The sequence below is a fragment of the Marmota monax genome, unplaced genomic scaffold (assembly GCF_021218885.2).
Source record: "Marmota monax isolate L192 unplaced genomic scaffold, Marmota_monax_Labrador192_F-V1.1 WCK01_AAM20220418_F8-fsc00077, whole genome shotgun sequence".
Lineage (NCBI taxonomy): Eukaryota > Metazoa > Chordata > Mammalia > Rodentia > Sciuridae > Marmota > Marmota monax.
The window spans coordinates 4,528,574-4,550,684 of record NW_026694610.1 but is presented as its reverse complement, the minus strand read 5'-3'; the positions used below and the strand labels follow the sequence as shown (position 1 = coordinate 4,550,684).

At 39.4% G+C, this 22,111-nt stretch overlaps 1 protein-coding gene across 5 annotated transcripts in view; it reads right to left on the bottom strand.

Moving 5' to 3' along the window:
• Positions 1-22,111, bottom strand: part of Adamts12 (ADAM metallopeptidase with thrombospondin type 1 motif 12) — a 303,466-nt gene that overhangs the window by 74,984 nt on the left and 206,371 nt on the right. For all 5 annotated transcript variants that reach the window (XM_046422269.2, XM_046422266.2, XM_046422268.2 and 2 more), the window contains 3 exons: positions 19,781-19,950; positions 14,417-14,550; positions 6,717-6,837 (listed from right to left, as the gene is read on the bottom strand). In XM_046422269.2, coding sequence (XP_046278225.1) covers positions 6,717-6,837; positions 14,417-14,550; positions 19,781-19,950 — 425 coding nt within the window. The remainder of the gene's footprint in view (positions 1-6,716; positions 6,838-14,416; positions 14,551-19,780; positions 19,951-22,111) is intronic.

Here is a 22,111-nt window from a genome sequence, read left to right as displayed (position 1 = left end):
ATCTATGTATAACAAAGTGCATAAATGCATTCTACTCTCATGTATAACTAATTTAAAAAAAATAAAAAAAATTAAAAAAGAAGCAGAATAAAACAACAGCAATAAAAAGAAGTTGGATTGACTTGCCCTTGACTTAGAGTTTTAGAATCAATTATTTCAAGAGAGGCCTATCAGGGTAAGAGAATCCTGTTACACATGGTGAGCAAATATAACTGTCTCCCTAGAAGCCAGTGGAAAGGAAAGATAAGAGAAGGAACAGATAAAGGCAGCTTCCTGTCCTAAATGCTTCTAGAACAAAGGATTACAGCCCTAAACCGTGGAGAGTCTTTAGTCCTCTTGATAAGAAAATTCTCAAGCAGAGTGTCCAAGCATTCTCCCTCTCCTCCCACCCATTCCAACTTGAGGTTTCCTAGGAAACATGCAGCAGAGCAGACTCCATTTTGGCTTTATGACAGGTATGTCCCCTCTTATCATTATGAACCTGGATTCTTTCTGGAATGTTGTCTTATGTGATGCTCATCCTTTCTATATGCACTGCCTTAATCCAGACCTCATCCCCTAAACTTGGATTCATGTTTTAGCTCCTAGCACTGGGTTCTCCCATGCCAGGCAAATTTGTATGTTGCCAGGGAACTCGTCTCTCTAGCACTGACCCTCTCATTTTAGTCACCCACCTAAAATCAAGGAGTGGTCTCTCCTCTCTCTGAAATTAAGAGCAAACACATTGAACTTCATGGTATAGTACAGGAGCTACTTTTGAGTTTTGAAGCATATAATTTCTTCCAAAAATGTCTCCTCTGCCCACTGGCCGGTCCTGTGCAGACCTTTCATGCTGCTGCCACAGCTCCTCCTCCTGCCTATGCAGTGGTGGGTTCTACTTCCTCAGAGTTTAGAAGGCCAGGGATGCAGACACCTTGCCCTACAAGAGTCTGTTCTGTAGCATGTTTCCCAGGAAACCTCATGTAACATTATGGGATTAGGCAGGTGGCTGCAACAGAACCTGTGAATGTTGTCAGTTCTTAACTATGTGCATTTTATCTTCCAACCAGCAGATTAGTGCAGAGCCTAGGGAGCCATCACCAGAAGAACCAAGCACATGAACACACAGAATCATTAATAGGTGGGTACCTAGGTGGTCAGGTACACGTGCAATTCCAGGCCACTGTTACTTTTACTCCATTCCAAGAATTTCCTTTTCTAAAGCTGCAGATTCTATAGAACAGGGATTTTCTCTGTTCTTTTTCTGTTCTCTAACTTGCAGATTACTATTACTATTACTTTTGTAGTGCTGTGATTGAACCCACGGTGTTCTGCATGCTAACAAAGTGCTCTACCATGGGGCCATATCCCTAGCTCTCATTTTTTTCTATAATATTCTTAACTATGAAAATGAACTATATGTATGTTGTTTCAGAAAGAGGAAATTGAATTAAGTATCATGCCAAGAGAGTTATGACTATATTATGTGCAACAAATCTGCTAAATATATTTGTGATTTTGTTTATATCCATATTATTAAAGATGAGTTTTACATGGTAACTATTCTAGTGACATAAAAAGGTTTTGAGATGAAAGTCTAAGCTCATTCTGGTTATGATCAGAGTAAGGAGGTAGAAGTTGAGGCTGGTAGTTAGGGCACTGAGTTAAGTAGCCTAGTTAGCCATATGAGAGTTCCCAGGAACTCAGATAATGGGTCCCTGATTCTCAGTAACTAGCAAAGCGGTGTGAACAAGACCAGCTTAGCTTAGTGATTATAGGACCCAGCAAGAGCAAAGTCCAGAGAAGCTCACTAAGGCCAGAGAAACAGGCCACAGTGGTGGTTTTAAGAAGTCCAAGATGCCAAAACATGTCAGGAAAGAGCTAGCTAATGTCTAACACCAAAGCAGGTAAGCAATACAGAATCCAGGGGTGTAAGCAGCAGGAAACAAACCAAGACTGAGGAAACTGGGCTACAAGGGGTCCACGTCTAGGCCAAAAATACAGCCATGAGAGATCAGGATAAAGATTACAGATCTGAGAAATAAGCCCACTGTGTTCTTGGAAAAAACAAGCTTAATGTCCATCAACTTCCTTCTGAACAGGCTCCTTGTTTAATTCCTGCCTAAGGGTCAAGTTTCAGAGCAGAGTCTTGGGTCAGTGACTTCAATGGTATAAGACAGAGAAGGCAGTGGGGAGAGTCCTCCAGGCCAACTGCACAATAAATCCTCAATTAACATTTCTTAATCAACGAGTGAGTGAATGAATGAATAAATGAATGAACGAACAAACAAATCAGGCAGTTGTTAATATCTCTATATAGGATACTGTATTCTGGGCCCAAGTGTTTGCATTTCTGGATACTTTTAATCACAGTAACCATGGAACTATGCCTGATACCATTTACTTTTTTTCTCCAACAGTGGAAAATGAAAGCTGTTATGGGGAGCCTACTTAAGGAGGCTTATGTTTCTCAAGTATGGTACTAATTAAAGAGAACTATGGTACCATCAGGTGCGTGGCCTCAAATCTACTAAACAGATCTCTACAGAGAAAGAAGCTCTGTTGGGACATCCATGAAGGCCAGGGAGACAGACACCTTCCCCTTCAAACTCTGCCCAATTTCAACTCTCAGATATGCACAGGTATGATCAGTCCTGAGGCTATCAGAAGAGAGACAATTAAAAAAAAAATTCTCACTCAGGGTCAGAAGGAGCCTCAGAAGCTGAGGTCCAAGGGTTAATTTTCCAAGGTCAATGGTCATTTAGAATAGAACCTGCTCACTTGCCTGCCAGCCTATTTTAATTCCACATCATATTTTTTCTTAGAGCACCCATAAGAAATAAATCAAAGAATTTGTCTAATATTTCATGCCTTCATAGTCCAGGGCAATAGGGACCCTCCATTCCTAAGGTCTCCTGAGAGAAGGAGGAGGAGGGGGAGGAGGAGCAGTGTTTGACCACCAAGGCCACTTTAATTGCAGACATTTTCACTTATATTTCTTTCTAAATGACTCTGTTAAAAAGAGCTGTGAGCCAAAGTAAGTATTAAAGGAAAAGAACACAGGGAGAAGCCATGGATCAATCTGGCCATGCAGGGTTTGAAGGACTGTTGAATTATTCTGAGAAATTTACCATGCATTTCCATGATTTCCCAGTGCCAGTCTCCACCTGTTCTCCAGCTTCACTATTCCTGGTATTGCCTGATGATTGCTTATTTCCCCCAGAAAAAAACACACTGGGTTCTCTCGGGGCCACAGGCATGAACAGATAGTGAGACTCTGAGGATCTGATGCATAAGCACTGGACTATCAAAGCCATGTCCAAACAATCACAATCCCCTGTGTGACTGGCTGCAAAATCATACTTGTTCTGGAAATAATCCACCGCAAGTCACAGATACCTGAGAGCAAAGGCCATGTTCTTTTGACCAGGGAGATAAGAGTTAAAACATCAAGTTCCTGAAATAATCCACTGCCACCCACCACAGAAACCACAGTTGGGAGAGGAGAGATGACAACAGAATATTTTCAGACATGCATTACAGGAGCAATGATACCAATTTATGGCTTTGGGCCACAGTAGGGAAGGGACCCTGACCCAAAAGGCTGGCTTGTGTTTCCAAGGAGTAACAACACCAGAGCCAAACTGTAGGCAGGACATCAAAGAGGAAAAGTTCTTTCTCGGATATTCCCTTAGCATAACTGTAGAATAGTTAATGATTTTTTTCTCCTTTATTACCAAAGGAATATGAAATCAGTCTTAAGAGAAACTTTTTAAACACATTTATATGAGTACTTATTGAATACTTACTGTAGATTCAGACAAGTAGTTTGGAATTGAGAAGGGTAATGCAAAGACTAAATGACAATTCTGCTCTCAGTTAATGGCATTAGAGAGAAAATTAAACATAAGGTGAAATAAGGCAGCAATACAAGACAGCATGTAAACAAAAAGACGGAATATATACAGGATGTCTTCAAAGAGGGGAACTAAGTCCCCCCCCCTTTTTTTTTTACTTTGGACTTCACATTAATTAACTATTCCAATGCAATCTAGTTGCATTTCCCAAAATTTTACCTCACTTTTTGTGTCATTTAAATAGTGGGCTGGGGATAGCCAGGATTTTATGGTGATATAGCCTCACTAAGCATAGAGCAAAGGTAGGATCTCGCAAATGTCCTGTGGGTCTATGGAGTCAAGACTTCCTTAGTGGATGCTGCAGAGTCCAGAATAAAAATTCAATTTCCACAGTGTGCTGGGGTGGCAGGGTCAGAGAGATTTGAGGAACACATTGAGGCATAAACAGTTGAAGGCTGACACCATTCCCTGGGTGCCAAGAACCATCAGAATCCCTGTGGGTAGCAAATGGGTAAAGGAGAACGGAAAGCATGAAGGGGCACAGAGAAGTCAAATACTCAGCAGTGGGGCTGTGGCCAGAGGCTCTGAGACTTCCAAATGAGTGCAGGGTGGGACAGCAAGATGTTACTTGTCTCTTTTTCTCTTCCCCAAGGGACTAGGAAAGAGGGGAAAAAAACACCTCAATTTTCTAAGTGACTCAAAGGTTAAATAGAAAATATTCAGGGATGACAACTCTGGTTTTCAAAGGAGTTACCATAATGTTAGGAGCACAGCATATCAGAGGCCCAAGAAAGAATCTCTATGGATAAATAAAAATGAGGTTAAATGCAGAAATATGGTTTTTTTTTGTTGTTGTTTGTTTGTTGTTTTTTTTTTTTTTTGGCAACGGGGATTGAACTCAGGGGCACTTGACCACTGAGCCACATTCCCAGCCCTATTTTGTATTTTATTTAGAAACAGGGTCTCGCTGAATTGCCTAATGCCTCACCATTGCTGAGCTGGCTTTGAACTTGTGATCCTCCACCCTCAGTTTCCTGAGCCGCTGGGATTATGGGTGTGTGCCACCACGCCTGGCTCAGAAATATGTTTTTGAAGTGAGTTTTTAAATTTATAATTTAAGGAAATAAGGCCACATCTAAATAATGGAAAACTTGTATAAAACACCTTCGCAAAGATCAAAAGATGTTAGCCATCATAGGGTGCTTAATCATGAGCTTAAAACATATTAAGTTATTAAATTCACATAAACATATTATTAAATTTACATCCCTAGCAAGTAATCTGAAGGATACCTCTCATCCAAAATAAAGCTATCAATCAAAAACAGGAAATAAAATCTTTCAGTGCTAATTCTAAAAGAGAAGGATCTGAATTACATTTAAAAATTTAAACTTAGTAGTTCAGTAGTCAACAATTAAGATACAGGAATAGAATTTAAACAAATTTATGTTTACTAGGGAGCAAGATGCCACATCATCAAATAAAGAACACACTGGATACTCTTGGGATCCTACTTGGTAAGTTCATGGCATCGTCTCTAGGTAGCAGACTGCCTCTCTCCCTCAGGCCCGCCTGCTGTGGAGCTTGCTGGACTCTCTATTTCCAACATTGACATCTCCACAAAATCCAGAGATTTAATAACCTAATCCCCACCTCAGGCAGCCTGGACCATGACAGGTGGGAGATTTGAGGAACACATTGAGGCATAAACAGTTGAAGGCTGACACCATTCCCCGGGTGCCAAGAACCATCAGAATCCCTGTGGGTAGCAAATTTACCCTTCTGATGGGAAAACTCAAGATGTGCAAGTTCTACACCGGCTTCTGACACAATGGCAACAGCTCAATGATACATCCTTTCTCAGCTTTCCCTCTTTCACTTCTCAACTCCTTACTGGTATTTCCCAGGACATCCTATTTCCCAAGTAATTATTTGTCCTGAATTCTTGTCTCAGGGTACATCTGGGGAAGCTCAAATAAGAAACCCTGAGTTGTCTCCAAGTCTAACCTATTTCCTTCTCCCAAGAAACCCACACCCAAGCTGGGGTTCATTGATGGGGCCAAAGGACATGAGAACTATTTTCACTGAAAGCAAACCTACACAGGGACATAGCTGATTTGGGGTGAGGGTGGATTATCAGAAGTCAAAAGCTGGTAAAAGAAGAAATCTTGTAAATGATAGTTACAGGGAAAGAATAATGAAATAAGGGTTTTAAAAAAAAGTGAAAAGAAAGGGTGGGGGAGAAGAGTTAGAAGAGTTGCTCTGAGAGCCATAGGGAACACAGAGTGGATCCCCTTTACCCACTTACAAGGAGCAATTGAGTATGAGGGAGAGCTGAAGCAACCCTACTTTGCTTCTCCTTCGGGCCTTAAAGGTATCTCAATTCTTCTGCCTTTGGACCTGTTGCTGGCTTCTCTGCTGCTGTCCCAGGCAGAACCTGCCTGTGTCTGCTTTCTTCTTGACCAGTTTTGGTTTCTTTTCTCCCCTAGTTCTTGGTCTGTTTGATGCCATTGACCTTCAGCCCTGATCCTCTTGTGATGCCTGTTTCCAGAGATCACACTTTCATGTCTGTTCCCATGATCCGCCAGCAAGCCCTTCTCTCTCTCTCTCTCTCTCTCTCTCTCTCTCTCTCTCTCTCTCTCTCTCTCTCTCTCTTCTATGTCTCTGTGATGCCTTCTGTATTTTCTTAGCAATCAACCACCCCTCTTAAAACTGCCCAGGAGCTCTTTCTCCTTTGTACTGAAGGCTAGAGTCTGTTTCAAATTCTTTTGAAAATTATAAGCTATTTTTTTTAATATACAAAACCTAGGAATCTGTCAATTATTTTTGTGGGCTCTGTTCCAAGTCTCCTGCCACTTCAATTATTTATTTGTTTATTACCAGATCCTTCTTTCTGCTTGAACATCTTCCTTACAGTCTGGCAGGCAGAGCCGTCTCCCAGACAAACACCACAGCGATCCTCCGTGGCATTGGAATCGATCTCGTAGTCACAGCCAACCATCTGAAGGAAGAGAAGTCAGGATGAATAACACTGGCAGGAGACACAGAGCTGCCCAGACCTTTGACTTCGTTTCCCCTTTGGTTCTTCATAAGCCTGTGTAGCTTTGCAAGAGTACAAAGACAAATGCTTGTTTTCTTCTCCTGACGGAGGTCAGAGGAGGAACCAAATCATTTACCAGTGATAAAGCCAATGGTTAAGGAAGGACAGTCATCCCTCCATACCGACAGCAGATACCAAAATTTGCAGATGCTTAAGTCCTTTATATAAAAAGTATAGCATTTGCATAAGCCTATGCATATCCATGTACTTCAAATCATCTCTAGGTTACTCACAATATCTAATACCAATGTAAATGCTATATAAACAATTATGATACTGTATTGTTTAGGGAATAATAACAAGAAAAAAGTCTGTATGATCAGTACAGCCACAGTCTTTTTTTCCAAAAATTCTCCATCTGAGGTGGGTCGATTCCATGAATATGGAACCTGTGGATACAGAAGGTGACCATCCTTGTTTAGAAGAGAGAGAGGCACACACTGAGTGAGATCTCTAATTTTTCCTGGGTCAAAGGTAGAACTGAACACAGTTCCGAAAACCTAACTACAAAAACGTCTTGGAATTGGAGTCGGTGGAGCAGCAAGTCTTCACAAATGCAAACCTTATAATCCCTCCTCTCCACCAAGATTTCCCAGAAGTGATGTAACGACTCCATCTGCAACTTGGTTCTTTAAGGACAGTGGGTTAATCAGCCATCATCAGGAGGAATGAGGCTTAATGATGAGAAGATGCCAGTCCCAGGAGGGAGGAAATCTTAGACTCATCATTAGACCCTCTGGAGCTTCCCATGACCCCAGCTCCAGTGCACTTTAAACTTGGCCACAGCCAGCCATCCTGACCTCCCTCCCTCCAGCTGCAGAGGAGGAACAACCAGTTCTTCCTGGACCAAGATGAATTTTGTTTCTATGCTGTGGACACAATCCATTCTCAGTGTTCTGCCTAGCAGTTCTCCTGAACCATCATCTTTCCCTTTTGTCTGTCACCAGGGTTGAGTCTTTTTCATTTTGAAAAGCCCTGCCTACAGAAGGGGAGTAATGAAACCTGGGGTGTCCTGAAGCATCAGGTTGCAAATAATCATGACACTTAGACAGAAAGTCATGAAGCACATGGGAGCATCAATTGAACTTCTCTGCTGCCTGCTTTCTTCCACAGCTGCATGGGGAAAGCTGCACCGTATCCCTTGATACATAATTTTCTTTCCTGTTTGGAAAGGAGAATTGTGCCCCAGTAGGTTCTTTTTCTTCTCAAGAATCTTTTTTTTTTCTGATTTTAAAGTCACCTCAATCTTCTGAAAGGGAGATTAGTCGGAGACTTCATACTCTCTATCAGCTAGACAGAATTAATGCCCACTGACAGAAAATAGCTCAATTCCTGAGGTTAACTATCTCTAATTTCCTGTAGGCACAAAGATTGTGCTGTTTGACCCAATCAGGGAAGAAAATAAAGTCCTAAGATTTTTTTTTTAAATATCAAAACTTAATTATGCTAATTAAATGAAAAGGAAAAAAAAATTCCAGACACATGCCTGGAGTGGTTAGAAGTAAAATGCCAACCCTTCACCAGTGATAAGTTGATGTCAAGTTTGAGCATACTCTAATAAGCTGACCTTTACAAATCATATTCCCAATGTCTTTAATACCTTCCCTGACTTGGAGTGAGTCAGGGAAACTGAGATATATTAATTTTAAAGTGTTTTCTTTAATCTACCAAGGAAGAATAGATTAAAACATAAAGAATAAAGGCAGGCATGCAAAAAGACAAAAAAAAAAAAAGAACATCCCATAGAATCCACATCTTTCTTTTCTCTCTCTCTTTTTCTTTTATTGATTCTTTTTAGTTACACATGACAGTAGAATCCATTTTGACATGATTATACAAACATGGAGTATATCTTGTTCTAAGACCCCAAGACCTCTCCTTCCTCTTCCCTCTATTGATCTTTCTGCCATTTGCCCTTAGTTATTTTTTAAAATTAATTTCTTGTGGATGTACACAATGGTGAGATTCACTGTTGTGTATTTACATATGTGCATAGGAAAGTCATGTCTGGCTCATTCCACTGTCTTTCTTTTCTCATCCCTCTTCCTTTCTCTATCTACTGCACTTAACCATGTCTTTCTCCCTAAGTTCCTCCAGCAATATTATCCTGCACATTTGGGAGGCAAGGGTTGGGGGAAGGAACCATGCACATGTCCTCAACATGCTATGCCAACTGCTTATTGAATGGATTCTAGTGGAAATCTCACCCAAATTTGTTTTCCCAGTCAGCTGTGCCTAGTGCAACCAAAAGCGAATTAAGTATATAACGGAAGGTCTGTGAAGGTGGAAACCACTTCAAACATTAGGAAATCTCAGGAGCAAAGAACTAGACTTCACTCTCCTCTTTTAGAGCATGCACTGGCAATAAGGCCACAACTGAATGGTCTTTCTGTCTTCTGTGGAGTTAGGGGTGGCCTGCTGCTGCTGCTGCCAAATGTGAATAATGACTTCAGCTTAGCTCTTCTCTGATATGACTCTGGGGATTGGACAGCCCCACAATGGGGAGTGGATAAGTTATATCAATTTCTTTGAATTCTCTCTCTCTGCTTAAGAGTCAACATTGTTTTGTTTTGCAATTCTCAAGGGATTGAACTGAAATAGCAACTAGCCCCATGAACTAATCCACCTGGAATGTCACCCTTTCTTTCTAAGTTCCTCAGCAAAGATAGACACTGGAAGGATTCCTAGTTCTATGGTGAGATTTATTCCCAGCCAATGAAACTTTAAAGTGTGAAAACAGGTCAGAACTATGCTTAGTTGGAAAAAACAGGTAACTGCCATTTAGTGAATGGAACAGTAGCATAAGGCTTTCCTCACCACATTTTTTCAAAGTTGGTACTTGTCCTAGATTAAACTGTGTCCTCCAAAAAGATATTTCAAAGTCCTTAGTACCTGTGAATGTGATCTTATTTGGAGACAGGATCTTTGCAGATATCATCAAATCAGGGTACTAATTGATTGTCACTAGGAAGTCATACTTGATTAGGGTGACTCTAAATCAAATAACTGGTGTCCTTTAAAGGAAGAGATTTAGAGACAGAGACAAACAGAGGGAATATGGCTATTGTAAAGATGAAGAAAGGTATAAACTGGAGTGAGGTAACTACAAGTCGGAATGACAAAGATTGTCAGAAACCTCCAGAAGCTAGAAAGATTTGAGGAAGGATGCTTCCCTAAAGCCTTCAGAGGGAAGAAGAGCCCTGTTGACAACTTGATTTCAGACTTCCAGCTTCCAGACTGGGGGAGACAAAACATTTCTTTTATGTCCCTCTATTTGTGGTAATTTGCTATGGCAGTCCCAGGGAACTAGCACCATGTTATTTTTCCCACTTAAGATGGGGGAACTCATTTAGAGAAGCACAGTGGTTTCCCCAAAGTCATTCAAAACACCATGTTGTCTGCTTAGCTCTGATGAACTCCATTTCCATGAAGGTAGCACCTGAACTCCTTAGTGTGGCATCCCAGTCCCCCATGGCATCCATGGCTGCTCCCAGACACACTGACCTAACCCAACCCTTCTGCACCTCTCACACTGGATGTCTTTAAGTGGACATCCACCATCTTCTGTTAGTCAGTTTATATGGAATCTTAAAGTCCACTCTCAGAAGTCGCCTCCACCGGGGACCTTCCCTGACCCATGCTGGTGGACGGGGCATGCTTACGGCACCTGACTTGAGAACACTGGCTGAAGGCCTGCAGCCCATCTGCTTGGCTCCTTGCCAGAGTCTCCAACCAAACTGTCACCATTTACTCCTGGATGGCCAGTCTGATCTCTGTGTCCCTAGGGACTGAATTTGAGGTCAGGCTCCTTGGATGCTAGATTTCATCTTATGGTTGCAGTGGTTTGTTTGTTTCCTTCCAGGGAGGACAAAGACCTTTTACTTTTGTGTCTGTAACTTTTGGCTCTTAGCTAATTCAAACACAAATTGAGGTGCTGTTTGGGGGCAAGGAGGCAGGTGCATTCTGTATGGATTTCTCACAGGTGATCTGTTTATGAGGTGTCCCGAAGAAGCCATGGCATACAGAAAGACTAGTGGAATTGGCCTGAGAGACTAAGCTTCTAATTTGAGTTCTTGCCTTCACCAGTCCTAAGCTAAAGATTTTATTCATTCATTCATTCATGGCTCATGAAAGGAGTAGTTAATCACGAGCCATGATTATCATGTTTAGGAGCTTAGACTTCGTGTAGGAGGCTCTTGATAACTGCCTGTGGATTTCAAGCAGAGTTGTAATAATTACAATTATGTCTCAGAAGGTATTTAGGCCAAAGTCTGAGAGGAGAGCTGGAGGTGTAGTTCAGTGGTAGACCACTTGCTTAGCATGAACAAGGCCCTGGGTTCAAACCTCAATACTACACACACACACACACACACACACACACACACAAATCTGAAAAGGAGAAAAGGAGAGCAGATTGCAGTGGGAATGAGGAATGATCTATAAATTTCATTTAGGAATGTTAAGACTGAAGTAACTCTTGGACTTTGAGGGGCAAGAGATTGGATTTGGCATTTGAGGTGTTCAGTGTATCACAAATGACCTGCTGTGCACAGCAGGCTGATGATAAGATTTAACAAGGGTGTGGCTGAGTGGATCCAGAACCCGGGGCATAGGGTAGGAGGTTGGTGGAAGGATAAGAGAAGTCTAGAAAGCAGATGATTTGACAGACCAGGACATCTGGGCTGTTCACAGGGAAATGAAGGCCAGGATAAGCTGACTGGGAGAAAAGAAGCTGAAGTCAAAGAGCTGGAAGAGGAGCATGGGGCTTGAGAGAGTAGGTAGTGCAGTGAGATTCAGAGCTGAGAGAGGGGGAGAGAGGGAGCATCTGCTCACATTTTTAAAAGTTTATTCCATGTAATACTTGTGATCATCACAGTAGATATTCTGAAAAATCACAGTGTAAATTTGTGTCTCTGATAAGCAAACTTTGGAGTTGGGGGCATGTTAAAAATAAATTGGAGTAGGAGGAGGACAGTTAGTTACTTCCAGAACAGATTCAGTTCTATTCAGGTCTTGGTAAATTAACTTTATAGTAGAATCTGAAAATCTGATATGCCAACATGTTGGCAAATACCATAATTTCAACATAGACAGTTGAATACATTAATATATGCAAATACTTTTTCATATTAATGAAGAAGATGGATTAAACATTGCATACATTTTTTTCTGAAAACATATCTTTTTTTAAAAATTTCAATATATGTTCAATTCCTCTCAAGGAAAAAAAAAAACCCTGAAATAAATGAACAAAGAGACTAACAAGGCTGAAAATACCTACAACCTGGATATTGGGAAGATAAACTATATCTATATGATTAAGTATATTTGATTTGACATCATTTTGGGGATTTAAACACTTAACTCTGTGTAATACAGACAGAAAGTGGGCAGTTTTAGCTTATATAATGCTTTAACTGGCTCCAAGTAAAAAGAAGGCAAACTGAAAGAATCTGCCTTTGTTTATTAAATTCACTTAATTGATTTTAATAGAGATTAAGGATTAATGTGGTTGCATAATTAATGTATTCCACTGTCTATGTTGAAATTATGGTACATGCCAACATGTTGGCATGTCAGATTTTCAGATTCTACTATAAAGGAAATTTACCAAGACCTAATTAGAACTGAATCTGTTCTGGAAGTAACTAGCTATCCTCCTCTCTCCAATTTATTTTAACCCCACCATATATTTTGTTCAAAGCATTGTTTTCTAATGCAAGCTAAAAATGCTGTCTCTATACATGCAAAATTACTTAGATCTAAAAGATAATTTTAGCATCACTTTAATTTCTCAGTATCTATAGTTTTCATCCGTAGCTGGATATGCTACTCACTTGGGGACATTTTAAAATATCTATGTCTGGACCCCAAGTCCCAGAAATTTTGAATTAATAACTTTGACATGGAGCTTAGAAATTAATAATTTTTAAAAGCTTCCCAGGTGATTCTAAGATATAACCAGAATCGAGAGCCACTGCTTTAGACAGGGTGGGGCAACTTGTGGTTAAATTATCTGATAATCCTCTTCTCTCACTCTCTGAAATAGACCTAATTCAAATACATTAATTTGGGCTCTTAGTAGCTACAATGGTATTAGTTGGTTTAAAAGAAAATTTCACCTGAGCTTTTCAAATCTGGAGTCTGCTTATGGCTTGCTCTCAGCTCTCCCATGCCTGTTCCCAGGCTTTATCCTCTTGCCTCTTGGGTTTTGGTCACCATGCTAGTGAACGAAAAAGCACCTTCAAGGAGATAAATGCTTATTCCCAGGGTGATGGAGATTTTGGGGTAAGAGGTTTTCACAGGGTCCATTTTCTCCAGTGGAAAAAAAATTATGATAAATTTTTGCAAAAACAAAATGTACTGAGTTTATTATATGCTAGGTCATCTGTTATTTACCCTTTTTGACAATTCCTGTAAAGTAGTTACATTAATAGCCCAATTTTATCACAGAAAACTGAGTTTTAGAAAGATGTACAGGGTTGCACAACTGATAAAATGATGGTATTGAGTTCCTAGTCTAGTACTCCAGTGCTAAACCATTATGGTTTATTTAACAGTTAATTAGATTACTGTTCTTTTGATGAATTAAAAGACAACTTCTCTTTAAACTGAGATTCATGTTTGGGTATTGGATCACAAGATTTGTTGCTTTATTCCTTGTAGCCAAAACAAATTGCAAGCAATGACAAAGAATCCTTTAATGGTTTTATACTCAAAAGCATTAACAAACCAGGTCTAAAGAATTTATAAAAAGATGGAGTTGATTTATGGTGTGGGTGTGGAAAAAATTACATAGAATCAAAAGCCTGGATTACAACTACACATTATATGATCTCTCCAAGAAATTCATGTTGACAATAAATGGAGAATTAAATGTTAATATGCTGTATGAAAAGCACTACACAAATGATTAATAATTTCATTTTTTCCCTCAAATTTAATGCTCCTGAAATAATCCATGCTGCCTTTTCTTAATAATTCCTCTTTTAATTTGGTTCTTCCACTTGGCTCTACTCAAAACTTAAAATAGTACCACAGTGAAGATCAACAAATCAAGAAATAAAAGGCATAGCAGAAGGGAAAACTTCTCAGGTCGAATCTTGACTATAGCTGGGTTTGGTGGCGCATGCCTGTAATCCCAATAGTTCAGGAGGCTAAGACAGGAGGATTGCAAGTTCAAATCCAGCCTCAGCAAAAGTGAGGCACTAAGCAGCTCAGTGAGACCCTGTCTCTAAATTTTAAAAAGTACAAAATAAGACCGGGATGTGGCTCAGTGTTCGAGTGCCCTGATACAAAAACAAAAACAAAAAAGCTCAACAGTAATGAACACCAGGAAGTCTGTCTTCTTGTGTCTCACATTTATAAAAACCAGACCACATGCAAGTGCCACAAAAATGTAAGCTTAGAATGTGTAACTTTCTGAATTTGAAAGATCATGATTTTATAAAGTTGTAGATTAAGGAAACATACCCAATACCTTACATATGCCATTAATACAGACATTTCTGCTGTTGCCACCTTCAAAGCAAGGGGTACCATCAATGACAGCATCCAGCATTCTCTCAGAAAACTGGCCATCTATGGGTCGGCAGTAGAGCTCACAAGGACGTGCTAAAGTGAGAGAAAGATTAGGTTAGCCTTGTAGTCTGGCATCCTTTCTCCAGGAAATAAAACTGCAAAAATCATACAAACATAACTAAGAGCAAATGCTCTGAACACCGAGACTCTGGATGAACTTGAGGTTAACATGTGTTAAAGCACAAAACAAATAATGAATGCCAACCAATTTTATATAATGTGCAGTGAATTGGTTGTCTGAGAAGGTGGGGTGAAGTCAAAATGTGTTGAAGAGACCACTGGACAAAGTGCCAGGGCAAAGGGCCAAAAGACTCTGAGGATAAATTGGAGCACTTCTTTCATGGTAGTGTGATAACCTTGTCACTGCTAAAACTAAACACCTACATGGAGTCACCAGGGAGCAATTCTTCTTCCAGCAATGAGACCATCCATCAAGTGTTGAATCCAAGGAATTATTTCATTAAGACTTTGATATAAGCTTCAGAATTCAGATTTAGGAAAGCAGCCTGGATAATTCTGGAGCTTTTCTTTAAAAATTTATCCATTTCAAAACTGCTGGGAAGGGCCAGGATGAGGGGGCACTTATACAAAATTTAAGAAGGCACTTGTGATTATAATTGGATCTTCCGTCCACGCCAGGTACTGCATCGAATTCCGGAATGATGAAGTTCCCATGTTTGTCTCAGTTTCGTGAATTTGTACTGTTTGACCCACTCCCCAAAGTATAAAACTATCCAGAGACTTCAGCTAGTCTTGTTAATACAGTGAATTCAAAGGAATTTGGCTTGGTAAAATAATAGCCAATATATTATTTGAACATTGTTTCCCAGGTTTTGTTTTGCTCGACAGTGATTATCTTATTTTAAGAATCACAACTGTCCTATGCAGTTAGTTATTTTATTACCTATTTCATAGGTGAGAAAGTTTAGCCATAGATACTAAAATCTTACCAAGCTCTCCCAGTATGAGTGGCAGATTAAACCACCATGGTGCTTTGTTTCAGATCCCACACTACAAACCCCTAGTGTACAGACACAACATTTTCTTTAACAACAGAAAAATGTCTTTGATGAGATCATTAAACTGACCACTTTCCACCACATTAGGCAATGCTGAATTACAACACCAATACAAAAGGAAACTGGGTAGCACACTAACTGGATAGCTCTGCTTCAATTCAGAGTATATTTTCTCATGGGGGAAAATACTAGATGCTGAAGTATTCACTTCTACAGAAACAGATTTAAACATTTTAGTTCATGACTATCCCTTGAAGAAGTGACTTTATCTTTCTATGACTCAGTTTCCTCATCTAAAAAAAACAAGTAATAATATCTGCCTTGGAGGTAAATTGTGAGAAATGAGACAGATATTATATGTCAAGCACTCAGCATTATGCTATATAGAGTAAGTGATCAATAAATGGCAGCTTTGGTTTTACTTGTGCATCATTAACTGGAGGAATTCTAAAGGTAGCCTTGGCATTCTGTGCCTCTGTCTTTCCAATCTTCCCAAATAGTCAACAGACTTGTAACCCTGGCTTAATTGTTACTCCAGCCAAAACAGAAACAAAAGAACTTCCCGAAATACTCTCTTTCCCTTCAGATTATTCCATTATGTCATTATTAATTAATTCAGCATTAAATTCATACTTTGTTTTACTGTCTTCTAACTAACTGGTATTGTGTCAGTTTATCATAAAGAATACGAGGTCTTGCTCTGATAGTAGATGGTTCCATAACTTTCTTTTACTGTGACTATAGATCTCATTCAAAGGTGTTCCAGTTGTACAATATCTACTGCAGTCCTCTCAGGTCTACAATTCCAAGACTTCAATTTTACAAACTCCTCAATCATACTGTAATGTCCTCAAGGACACTCAAGTCATTTGAGCATTGATTAGCTACTACCAAACAGCACAGTCTGAGAAGGAAGAGTCATAACAGAATGGTGAGGACTCAAAAGCTCAGTAGAGGCAGGAAAAAGCACAGAAATTTTCCTCAGAGTGTTGGAGTTAGATACAGAGAAATACAAATCCATCCTTGACTATTAAACCTTGCCCAAGACTCCCAAGTCTCTAAACTGTGCAAGGGACTGTTGGAAAGTGTGTGGCTGTTACCATTCACCTCTCTCAGTGATTACTAGCAGAACATTACTCTTAGAAGAGGCTCTTAGTTCATCTTTATGAATTAACTGATATGACAATGATCAACACTGATAGGGAGAAAATTCTGGATCAAGCAGCAAAGGGATTTTTAAATATTGAGAGATTATCAACTCAGGCAGTCAAAAAATGAGCATTAACCTTAGTGATAGAGGTCAAGGACATTCATGGTGACAATGAAATGCTTATCTGGACACAAGTGGACAAATAAATTAATAGAATTCTCTGTGGGCCCTGAAGGCAGTGAGACAAACCCAGTGCCAGGATCTTGCTCAGAGAGGCAAGAAAGATGCAGAATCAGCAAAGAAGATTTTATTCTTGTGCAAAAAACCTGTCATTAACAACACTAACCTCTGAAGAATAGATGAAGTATGGTGGGACAGTAAGAATTCACTTTTATTTTATTCTATTATGTATGCTTGCATTTTTATAAGACACATATATTCATTTTAAGCACAATGCTGTAGCTCTCAAACAAGAAAACTAAATAGTCTCCTTTATGTGATAATGATGACACTTTTTCATAAAGAGAGTCCCACTCTGTTTCTCAAGTATGGGACTAGTACCTCCTTCAAGGCTAACCAGGTTGAAAAAAGCATGCTGCACATAAGAAACAAAAATGTCAGTCTCATATAAGTGCAGCAACCTAAGGAATCCTTGAACTATCTGGTAATAATCCACAGCTTACTGCCTCAGAGCACAGCTGTGCCTAAGGCCAGAGAGAACCTTATGCTTAAATAAGGCATTGCAAATTGAAGGTTCAGGGCTACTTAAACATTTTGTAAGGTTGCCTGTCCTGCTACGCCAACCCCTCCTCTGGCCTCTTTCTTTCATGGTGTTCTGAGGAAACTGCAGATATTGTTACATTGGCCTGTGACGCAGGGTTCTGCAAAAGGAGGTAAGGGTGGCATTTAATTCTCAGATTCTCAGTGATCATCATGAGCATCAGAGATTGTGTCTCAAAAGTCAACCTCATAGAATCAAGCATTTCTATAGCTTTGATTATTTTCATTGTCCTCATATTGTTTACCTGACATCCTTTTGTCTGAGCCATGAGTTTTTTTTTTTTTTTTTTTTTTTTTGTGTGTGTGTGTGTCCCTCTGGTTTTCAAGAGCTTTCACGTCCATTTATAATTAGGTAAAGTGAAAGCACTAAAATCAATTTACTGGTAAACTCTCACCCTCATCCTGTAATTAATCTTTTCAAAGGAAGCTCAGGTAACTGCATGAACTTAATCAAAGGTTTCATTTTCAATTCTGCTGAAACAAGATAGTTCAATATTTTAAAATTAAGAAATGGTCATTAGAAGCAAAAAATCAAACTTACTAAAGTGTATAAAAATATTTGTTTAGTTAAGGAAGAGTTTTGATGCATTTCATGTGTGTTGGTCAAGGTGGTAGGTACTCTTTGTTAGTAGGTAAGTCACCGCACCTGACAATAGCACAGGAGCTGTACAGAAATCACCAGGATAGAGGATGGCTGTTTATACCCTGGAGAGACAGTGAACTCAGTAGGGAGCAAATTAAACCAATCAATCAATCAATCATTCCAAAATGAATGAAGCAGATGTTTACCCTTATGCCTATCATTGCTTAGTATTGACAGCTACACTAGACTAAAAGGTAGGCACATAACAAAACTTGTAAATAAATGAAAAGCAAAGCTGAATGAATTTTTTTCATTCTAAGTCCAGTTATACTTGAACCATCAGTTAAGATCACGCAAGTTCAACCTTATATCTGTGGTAGGAAAAGACCAAGAATAAGGACCTGTTATACCACGGGGGAGGTTATCTATTTTAGTCATGGAAGGCTACTTATTCAGGGTCCCTAAAACCACTAATCCAAATGCTCTGCTTTGATTCAACAAAATAGAGAATGTGTAAGATACAGGCATAGATAATACCAACTGAATGCACCTTTCATCATTAGCATGAAATCCACATGAATACACAAATGAGTTTCCTGTATTCAGATGCCTAGACAAGGAAGTTCAACTCTACCAATAACCGAATGCTGACGGCCACAGAACATGAATGATGCTAAACAGTTAGGGATAAGGAGTAGCTTTTGCCCTTGACAACAACTAGCCATCAGGGTATTTGGGTGACTCATCATGGGCAAAGCGCCACAGAGTCTTCCTAAAGTTACTGACAACATTGTTGTGTTAACAGGCCAAAGATGTTATTCTCCAATCTATGATTCTTCTTATGTCTTATCACAAGACTTTCAGGAGTTAAAAGTCATGAAAAATTTAAGTAGTTAATTTTAACCACTTTGCCTGGAATCTCCTTAGCCTCGGAAAGCCTTTTTGTTTCCCACTCAAATCACAACAAAGAGCACTGATAAAATGCCTTCTGATGTAAATCTATAGCTAATCATCATTAATCCTGGTTCATTTTCAGGAAAGAATGGGCAATGGTTCTCACTGGAAGTTTTGCCAAAGCTGCTGTTGTGTTCTCCAACTTGATTCTCCCCATTTCCTGATGTGCATCCTTTAGACATTTGATTTTGCTTTTGACCCTTCTCATAACTGCTCTGTGCCTATGAAGCATTGGTTTCTGGCCCAAGGCTGGGTCTCTCTCATTTCTAATGAAGCCATTCCTGTTATCTTGCCTTTCTTTGTGCTAGTCTCTTCCCATTTCGAATGACTCTATTTTGAATGCCTTCCCTTTTTATTTTTTCAGTAGAAAAATTACTCATGCTAAGAATCATCGACTATTTCCTTGGGAGCCTTCTTTGAAATACTCCAAACCCACAATGACCTTGTGTTCTGAATTTCTGCTGAAACTACACTCAGTTTCACATGCCCATCAATAAGCAATTAGTAGCTGAATGCCCACGTGCCCCATGTAGGTGCTCCGATGCACCTCAGCTGTTTTGAAGTGAGTCACTGTGTTTGACAAATGTCTTATTCATCTCCCACAGAGCAGAATTGGACATATACTGAGCCTTTAACATTTACTGATCAATTTCACCAGGTCAGTGTTTCTTCCAAAACACAAAACTCCTGATGGTACATATCTCTTTGTTCAACTTAGAGAAAATGTGAAATAAAAATGTGGCCTAAGATTTGAGATATACTGTTACAGTTTCTTACCTGAATTAAAAACTGGAAACCAGTGGTAGAATTCATTCTTGTAGGGAACGGTGTCAAATTCACTGCATTGCATCTGCCGAAATGTTGGTGCATCTGGGCGACAGGGGTGGACGTTGCACAAGCGATATCGCTTTCTTTCTCCAGTGCAGTATTTACCTCCAAACTTTGGTCTACAAGTGAAACAGACAGCTGTTCTTTTAGTTTCCCAAAAGGCCAATATTATCCTTTAAAAAAAAATTCCCTGCCATCTGACCATACTTGTTCCTGGCCAAACGATTTCTCTTTGTGCCCTAAAAACTCACCTTTTAAAACCCTTCCAAGTTGTGTTTGTGTGTGTGTTGCATTCTATGCTATATACACAGCATTTTAGTGCTATGTGTATAGTTGCCTACTTTGCAATACTTTTTCAACTGTATACCCCCAAGGGAAAATATATGCTGCAAAAGGATACATCATTTTTTTTTTCCAAAATCTGATCCTTCTCTATTTCCTATTTAGAAAGTTAACAGTGGTCAGAGTATTCAGAATCTTTCAACTGTTGCCTTCCTAGGACAATAGTCAATCAATTGTTTGGGAATCAATTGTATTTATATTTGCTACCTCTTCCTGAATCCCAGTTACCAAACCAGCTGGACTCTTACCTCCATTTATGTCTCCCTTTCCTCACTTTCTCCTCATTCAATCCATGTTATACACTATTATCTGAAGACACTTTTAGGTCACCTTAATTATCCTAGCTTCCTGTTTAAAAAGCATTCAGTGGACCTTATAGCCTCAGAATCAATTACAATCTTTTGAGCTTGATTATCCAGGCCCTTATGAACCTGTCTCAACTCTATTTAACAACTTTATTTCCTACACTGCTCCAATGGTACAAGCTGTCTTATTTATTATTTTTTTTCCTGTGCCTCTGGATAGAATTCCTTTATCTTAAGTCTTTCCATGTCGACATCCTTTCCATTTTTTTAGGGACAAATTAAAGGTCACCTCCATCATAAATCCTTCCTGAATTCCAACCAGAAGTTAATTTCTGTCTCCTCTCTTTAGTGACACTTCATGTACCAACTGTATGCACTTCCTTAACTTGTACCTAAAGATAATTTTTTTAAAATTACTAAACCTCAGTTCTATGTACTGTAAGGTATCTAAACAGTACCTTGAGCATAGTTGAGTTTTTAATAAGCATTCAATAAATGAATTCATTACTCTTACTTTAGAATACATTCTCAATTTTTAAATTTCCTTTTCAATACACTTGAGCATGACAATCTCTCTATTAGGATCACTCAAAAGAGAAGAAGGGAGGAATATCATGGAATTACTTCCAAAGAACTGGAGGAACCATGTATCCTTCCAGAAGACTCTAAGGTGATCCACATATACCTTTTTGCCTCCAGGTTTCAGCATCTGAATGAGGAATTGTGACTACTATTATAGTGCAGCAAAATAGGGCCAACAGCCTGGAGTTGGAATCTGGCTTTACCTTTAGTAGTTAGATGGTCCTGAACAAGTTATTTTATATCTCTGAACCTGTTTTTTTTTTAATAAATTTGTGAAATGAGCATGAAATTTTATATCTCATGAGTTGAAAGGACTGAATGAGACAATACACACAAAGTTACTCTAATAAAGCAACTCTTGTCACAAAGTAAGAACTCAGTAAATGATAGCATTTTTCGGTTATTGTGAATAATAATCTATCAGTATTTATATACTACCATGTGCTCAACATCATGCTTGGGGACAAGAGGGCAGGAAAGAGGGTCAAGCCATGTTCTATACTTCCTGGAAATTTATAATTTTGTTAAGAAAAAAATAACCAAAGAAGTGAGATAATTTAAGGTGGCAACAATGTACCCCTGACTATGAGTATGGTGGGGTTTTTAGAAGAGAGAGCCAGACATGGAAAGAGAGAGCCATGGAAAGAGAGAGAGCCATGGAAGTTAAGGCTGGTTGGAAAGGATTAATGAAAGGAGAGTTTCTGAAGATATTCTCAGGACAAAGGCAGTTCGATGACATCATGATAAAAGCACATAAAAGTAGGACATCTTCCCAAGTGTCCAGGGTAGTGGCAGAGTCAGGATTTGGACCCTTGTTTGATTTAATCCATAGCCCATGCTCTTATCATGGTCCTGTACAGGTTGACCATGCAGCCTGCGGGGCGGAGGTCTGGTTGACTCTCAAGTTCTCACTGTGGTTATAATTCTTATGTGGCTCTGCTGTACTTGGCTCTTTTGAATGTTCATGAGATTTTCTATACTGCTCTCCCCACTTTTCTTTTTTTTTAACTTTATTTTATTTATTTATATTTATGTGGTGCTGAGGATGGAA